The sequence below is a fragment of the Saccostrea cucullata genome, unplaced genomic scaffold, assembly GCF_032062105.1.
Source record: "Saccostrea cucullata isolate Sc308-1 unplaced genomic scaffold, CSIRO_AGI_Scuc_v1 ctg301, whole genome shotgun sequence".
NCBI lineage: Eukaryota > Metazoa > Mollusca > Bivalvia > Ostreida > Ostreidae > Saccostrea > Saccostrea cuccullata.
Genome location: NW_026923980.1, coordinates 126675 through 134404, shown reverse-complemented (window position 1 = coordinate 134404; position 7730 = coordinate 126675). Strand labels below are relative to the sequence as shown.

Genomic DNA, 7730 nt, shown 5'->3' with positions numbered 1-7730 from the left:
AATGATATTATGATCATATGAGATAAAGTTTGCCTGCACCTCACAGCCATCTGCATAAGGTCATGACCCAGGTTATTTGCATCTCATTAGTGACACAGGAGGTTAAAGATTCTGAACCCATACTATTTTGGAATATAAATTTTTGTGTCATTGAACTTCAGAAAAAGAAGTGTCAACACTGTTTTCCAGTATTTACCATCCTAATCATGATCTTCTTAAAATGCTTTAGTGGTCTACCAACTGATCTAAAGGGTTAACCCATGAGCCCAAGCTAGTTAATCTTTAACCTGGCCACTCATTTAGAAAATTTAGATCAATTCCATATTTGGAGCAAGTGTGTCGGTGTCCATCCCTAGATGCATAATCCATGCAATTTTGTTCCAGGTAGGGCTTATAGTAATTTGGAATGGACCTGCTAGTCTACAAATCCTTTATCCTGGAAACTCATCTGGAAAATCTTGGTCCGATATAAGTGTGGTAGTGTCCATCCTAAAAGTAAAATAGGTGCACAATAGCACTATTTATCAAAGATTCTGAGATAGTCTCGTCAAATTTTATTCAGTGGAATAAGAGGAGTTTAGGATGAGATGGGTTCCCAAAAGCATAATGGGCGGATGGACACCCCCATCACTTTATACTCCAATGCTTTTCAAGCGGTGGATATAATGAATTGTTTAAATATAACAAACTGAAAGTGTTTCACAGTTTACTACACTCAAGTGTATGTTCTTGCTGATTATGTAACAGAATCACTGAAGTGTTATAGTACACATACTTATTTATGTATTCACAACAAGAAAAGCTAAATGTCACTTAGAAAAAAAGATAACAAATCTATTTTAACAGGGAACAAAATAGGAGTATCAAAAAACATGACAGCCCTGAACATAAAATTAAGCACTGCTACACGGTCTCTGGCTAGAGGTCGTCCAGAGGTTGTAGTGTTGCTGTTGAGGTAGGTACATCCTGTCCATCTTGCGGGTTTTTCCCGTTGGACACGTTTGCCGTCGTGACATCACTGTCCCTCCTCCACGCCCCTGCTTGCTCCACATCCTGACTCACGACGATTAAAAGTTCATTTTCACCGTTTTTGAGTTCTCTGTGTAAAAACGAAAACAGAGATTCCTCGTCTCCAATGGTTTCTGGGGAGTCGAGTTTGGAATCCAGGTTGTAATAAATGTTTTTTATTTTACGGATTGCGATCCAGTGTTTCCGCTTGAATGGGAAATGTAGCAGCCCCCATTTGTATTCTGACGGGGTGTTGAGGATGAATCCCTGAATGTTTTCTGGTAGAAGGCATTTAATATTCCTTAAAAAAACATGGAAAAACGTATAAGAGAAAAAAAGATGATTTTGTCACAAAGTTATACAGTACCCTTGAAGAGATGTAAAGCAGGTATAAACATATACCTGTAGACCATCAGAATTTTCTTAACATAATTATAACAATTTTGAACAAAGCTACACAATCATTCTTTTCTATTATACAAAGATATAAATAACCTAGTGTAAGGGTATGCTAGCCATTGTCACAATTCAAGGAGCTTGAACACCAAAGAACCCCATATGTTTGAAATGGAAAATCATTTACCTTCTCACTGATCATCCTCACAAATCCAAAGATTAAACCCCATCTCCCTGTCAAGAAGTGAGCTAGTTACCCATAAAATACAGAACTCTAGTACCGGCATCTCAAAAACTTATATCTTGTATATGATGGATATGTCAAAATTACCCTCAAGAGCTTGAATCCCAACGAGACTGGGACACAGGAGTCGGCAGTTTTATCAGTAAACTCAGAAATGAAGTCAAAATCAGTAAAAACCAAGCCATGAGCTTCGCTTACAAAGTGAGCACAGCGAACAGGAATGCAATGCGATTTTTTGCATTCTTGTTCACTTCGTGAGCGAAGCTCATGGCTAGGTTTGTACTGATTTTGACTTTATTACTGAGTTTACTGATAAAACTGCCAACTCCTGTGTTCGGGATAACAACTAAAAAAGGTTTGACTATAATTTAAATACATGTACGAAAATAAACTCACTTTCTTTTATCGAACCATACAGTTTCACAATTTTTTGTCTGGATAGCTGCCATTAAGACATTGACATCGTAATTTCCCAGGCCCAGCAAGCTGCGATGGGGATTAATGAAATTATCTGGAGACAGTCTGAAATGACATAAAAGAGCTATTGAATTTCCAATCAATTAAAACAGGAAATGAAAACAGGCAAAGGTCCTGATGAGGATTTGAAGCTGGGCCCCAAAATCTTTAGACAGGTGCTCTGCCCATTGAGCTTTCTTATCTGACATCACTAAACAAGCCTGCTGTGACTGTGACTATACATGTACCTCAAAATTAACATGAATGAGACGAATAATACTGAAAACACAAGGACTTGAGACAATAGTCCGAAATATCTGACGTTTTTCAGGCTTTTTCGCGATTTTGATATTTTACATGCCAGGAAAATGTCAGAACTGATGTGATTATGAAAACTGGGAAATTCGCCGTCTCCGACCAAAGCCTGTATTTGATACTATCAAACCGAATTAAATGCTGAACTTACAAATTATCAATAGCACAATGCCTCTTGTACTCGTCAATATCAATGAAAAGAAAACATCACTCCGCATTTCCATATAGGTCTTGCAAGATTTTAAAATGCAACAAAACTTGTATGCAAAGTATTCTCATCAGACTGAATATTTTATAAATCACCAATTAAAAATGATGTTGGTGAGTACCTAAGGCATTGTACCATTGATAAATTGTGAATTCAGCATTTAATTCGGTTAGCAAGGATCGAAAATCACCCGAGAATGCTGCCTCTAGGTGGAAGTGGCGAATTCCCAGTTTTCATAATGGTGGTGGTTCTGACGTTTCCTGGCACGTAAAATATAAAAATCATGAAAATGCCAGGAAAACGTTGGATGTTTCAGACTAATGAGACAATTGCTAAGATTTTCCATGTCCCTGTGAATGAGACGCATTAAAAGAGCAACATCAGATGAAACATTTTATTATTTTTTTAATTTATTTAAAGTTGAAATACACAGACTTTCATACCTGAGACAGATGTCGTCCAGGTCTTTTTTACAGAAGGCATTCTTATCTTGGAACAGGTTGTTCAAGGCGTGTAGAGCACACAGTTCCTTTACCTGCCGCTCATGGTAAATAGGTAGCTCAGTATCGTCTGACATCTTACCACCACACGAGTAAGATCCGCCCATAACAACATTCGGGCGCCCTAAGCAGCTTATTTCTTTGCTCTCTGGCCCATCACCACCAACTACAGGGTCAAGTGCCGTCTAGTTTCAGTTTGTACCACTCGATGAAACTGTTCACGTTCAACGCCTTTGTGGCAATTTATCAATTTTATGATGACATTAATTTCAGAATATGCTGAATATATATGGAAAACAGCTTTTAAGTACTTAACTACATCAATGTGGTCTTTTTTGCTTAAAAACATCGATTTTCGTAAAAATAGGAGACGATGAGATGGAATGCCGATCCCGAGCTGTTTGGGCTGGATATTTTAAAATTCAAAGTACTAAAAGTACTGATAGGCGGAATTGTTCCAATCATTCAAGAGTGAATGAGAAATCTTTTTTTAAATTAGACATCGTTAATTTTAAAAGCAATTTTCAAAATTCTCAAACATTATCAAAGGCATTTTTCAAAGTTTTAACAATTAATAGTTTAATTTCAAAGGCATTGTTTCAAGGTTTCGTAAATATAAAATTGTAAAGCTGTTGTTAGGTATTGCTAGGTATTGTAAAATAGATTCTAGATTTACTAATTTTATCTAGTAAATGTACCCAATACCTAGTAAAAACTACTTTTAAGGTAGTGATTGTGTGGACAGTAAATCTACTAGTCTTCTAATCTTTGTGTCTTTTTCAAGTTATTTTTTCATTGTATGTCCGAGTCTTCAGGTGACAGATATAGGTACATTTGGCGTTTATGCCAGCCAATTGTTAAAAAAAAATAGACAGTTATTTCATATATACCAAATCATTCCACAAGTATCATCTCGATACAGAGAAATAAAGGATTGATTATACTACAGCATCTCAATCAAACCATACACTATTAAATTTTGGAAGAAATTACCTGAAGCTATCAAGCAAAATCCTTCGTTATCATATATATACAGAACACCATCTATTCATTCATATTTACATTTGCAAATGTTTTACCTTATATAACACTATTTGAGCAATGCGTTTTTACATCTCTGTAAAACACGTTCGTCATGTGACTATAAAATGATTAAGTCATAAGCGATCTACGTAATTTCATAGTGACGTCATAAGCGTTCGACTTATCAACACATTCAATTTATACCGTTGAGTTTTTTTGTTTGTTTTTTTTTAAAACCTTTATGGATTTAGAACTTACGTACCTTACTATTTGTAATAAATCAGTCACAAATGTAAATATAAGTAATAATGTATCTTTTTTTTTTTTTGAGTTTTATTGGGATGTAAAACGGGGTTGGCACATCCATAATGGCGGCTCAAATCTTATATACATAAAGCCCCTTGGGCTTTATAAAATGATTAAGTCATAAGAATAATTTCATAGTGACGTCATAAGCGTTCGACTTATCAACACATTCAATTTATACCGTTGAGTTTTTTTGTTGTTTTTTTTTAAAAACCTTTATGGATTTAGAACCGTTTACTATTTGTAATAAATCATCCAAATGTAAATATAAGTAATAATGTATCTTTTTTTTTTTTTTGAATAAAAACTTGGCAAAAAATCTTTCATAATTGGGCTTTATGGGAATTGATCCTTATTTCTTAAAAATGTTTTAAATTGTGCAAATCATAAACCACTCAATTTTTTATACATGAAAATGTAAGGAACTATAGTCTGTGCATTGTAAAAAAGGAAGAAGTAAACACACTTTTGAAAATTGTATATTAAACATATATAAGCAATGATAAGATCATAAAAATGCAGGCCCTATGCAGTCATTGACAATGGAGACTATTTAAAGATGACTTTAGAATGGCAGTACATAGAATCGAAGAAAAATCTGCAAAAAAAGGAACAAAAGTAAATAATTCTAATAAAATTTATACAGTCAAGCCTCATTATCCAGAATTCAATGGTTTGGAGAAAAAACACAAGGGATATCCAAGGATTAGAGATATCTGTGGTAAAATACTTCCAAATTACTTGACAAATCCATTAAATCGGTGTGGTTAACTGTATCTTATTAAAATCTAGAAAATTGTACATACATGTATTCAAACTTTATATGACGACATTAAGCCTCATGTGGTGAAAATAACCAATGAAATTTAAAATAAAATTTTCACTTACCGGTGAGGTTATGCTTTGTGACATGTCTCTGGTCGTGAATCAAATATCGAATTAGAAGCGCCATCAATATGGACGTCTGAGATGATGTATGTCATTGCAGAGTAAGCTGGAAATATATAGACAACAGAATAAAGATGTGTTTATGGGTTTGGATATTAAATATGACATTAAAAGAAACTCATAACTTATCTGGAGCAAAGAAATATGAAAATTATTATCTGAAAATTAGTGTATCAGGAGTAGGCGCCTAAATCGTATATTTATTTCTATTTTCTAGTAACGGTAATGTAACAAAACCTTTCCCGTTCTCTCTAGATCTTCTTTAAGGGAAAAGCAAAGTGATATCTGAGTTAAACGCGTACGTGTTTTCGACGATGAACCAGATCACACTTCTTTTTTTAATTACCTCCATTCAGAAACCCGTGTTCTGCCTCCAGCACTGGAATACACTTTCCTGGAGTTGTCTCTGTTAGCATACGATAATTGATGACGTCAGTTCCGGGAATGGAGAACCGCCAGGTTTGTATGTTGAGGGGTTTTCTTGGAGACCCAACATAACCGGATGATACGAGTTTTGCATCACCTTTAGTAAAATAACAAATTAACAGTATAAAGGAATTGTAAATTGAAGTAAAGTAAGGAAGCCTATTGGAACTTAGACTCTACAACATTTGTGTTTGGCTAAATATCTTACCAGAGATGCATTGTTCCTGGATTGAAGCATTCATGTGACTTTCAACACAAGCGCTTCCGTCTATTTTAAACACTCTATGCTGTTTAAAATTTTAATATATATATTAATATTATGCTTTCATAGTGTTGGCATCTCAGTCAATAGTTTTATTTTTAAAATGTCTGTAGACCTACCTTGGCGAAGTCGGCTATTTCGGTGTGTGTCAGGTGCCCGCCATTGGGCAGAATCACACCTGTTTCCGTCCTAGTCCTTTGTGTGACATAATCAAAGTAAAGTAAAACTCGGTTCTACAATTTAAAAAAAATTCATTTTCGCTAATCTATCTCGGTACCATCAATGTTTCAAAAATCTAAAACCCTAGAGCTTTATAGACTTAAAAATACCAGCAACGGGGTTAAGATTGCATTTTTCTCGCAGAAATCGGTGCACATCATATATAATTTCCAAGTTTTATACTTCGGTTGTGAGAGGAACGTTTTAGAATTTTAGAAATTTTGTCACATGTACACAAAGATTTGTAAAATGATGAAGCAACTGATTTCACCTACGTCAACAAAATGTGGCCCGCTGTTACTAAGGAAGCCACCCGTAACGTCCATGTTACACCGGAAGTTGGTGGGCACGCAGCATCTATGATCCGATGTTGGAGTACTTCCCGCCAGAAAACTCTGTAAATAGCAAAGGTGTATTAGGATGATCCACTGGTGTGTCCGAGACATCGAGGAGCTTGTGGGTTAAGTTTATGACGCGAGGACTGACCCTCAAGTTACAGTGTATCAAGTGCACTGATAAGGACTGCATGAATTGTTTTGAAAAGTTCTGAATTCCGTGATACATATCAAACCATGACATGAATTTCTCGCAACAAAATAGGTCAGCTATTGCTTATTTAATTGATACCTCAGTGCAGCAAAGATAGTGAAAAGATACTTTTTATGCAAATATCAGTCAATGTTGCAAAAGGTGCGAAAAGTATTTGAAGTTTTCCTTTCAAGTATTTTAGAGATGTACTTTAAGAAACTTCCTTATAGTACATGGCGAGTGTTATCTTTTCAATGTTTGAATGTATTTTAGTGAATATAAAGGTAGCAACTGGTCAGTATGCAACCGACTCTACTCAGCCCTTATCGAGATCAAAATCTATCGATGCACTTATTACATGTGACATCACCACCATCTCGGTGTCTTTTCGGCAAAATCCTCTATATATATGAACACCAATCTTTCATTTGCAAAGTTAGACTAATTGGTATGCGTTGTTTGTCATATATATACATCTGCTCTGTTAGGCCATTGTCGAAAACCACGGCCAAAATGAATGATCCTCTCTCATTCTTTTCGGGTAGGAGAAAGAGCAATGTTTGTTTGTTTTGTTTTACGCCCCTCTCGAAAATCTTTCAGTTATATGGAGACGCCAGCTCTTGCTGATGGAGGGCTGCAAATTAAGATCAACCATCGGAACTCGGGGCCATTAAGCAGTAGCAGGATCTTTTTCGAGCTCTCCAGTCTGATACGTCCTATTTTACATTACAACACCAACCCAAGCTCTGTCCTAATAAACATTATAGCAGGTCACGCACTTGTTTGACATACATGTTTGTCATACCTCATACCACCAACCCTAGTCCAGACTTTTGTTTGACATCACATAATGTACACATAATGTAGCCTCATGTAACTAGTGCTAGCTTT

The 7730-nt window shown here is 35.6% G+C and overlaps 2 protein-coding genes across 2 annotated transcripts; both read right to left on the bottom strand.

Moving 5' to 3' along the window:
* Window positions 1–692: 692 nt before the first annotated feature.
* Window positions 693–3449, bottom strand: LOC134265395 (josephin-2-like). Its single transcript, XM_062747607.1, has 3 exons — window positions 3071–3449; window positions 2045–2170; window positions 693–1309 (listed from the first exon to the last, which is right to left on the bottom strand). Exons 1-3 carry the CDS (start codon window positions 3232–3234, stop codon window positions 919–921), a joined length of 681 nt encoding a protein of 226 aa, XP_062603591.1. The 5' UTR covers window positions 3235–3449; the 3' UTR covers window positions 693–918.
* Window positions 3450–4985: 1536 nt separating this feature from the next.
* LOC134265382 (uncharacterized) lies at window positions 4986–6864 on the bottom strand. Its single transcript, XM_062747595.1, has 6 exons — window positions 6587–6864; window positions 6212–6325; window positions 6039–6117; window positions 5751–5927; window positions 5345–5450; window positions 4986–5054 (listed from the first exon to the last, which is right to left on the bottom strand). Exons 1-5 carry the CDS (start codon window positions 6755–6757, stop codon window positions 5353–5355), a joined length of 639 nt encoding a protein of 212 aa, XP_062603579.1. The 5' UTR covers window positions 6758–6864; the 3' UTR covers window positions 4986–5054; window positions 5345–5352.
* Between the last annotated feature and the right edge of the window lie 866 nt (window positions 6865–7730).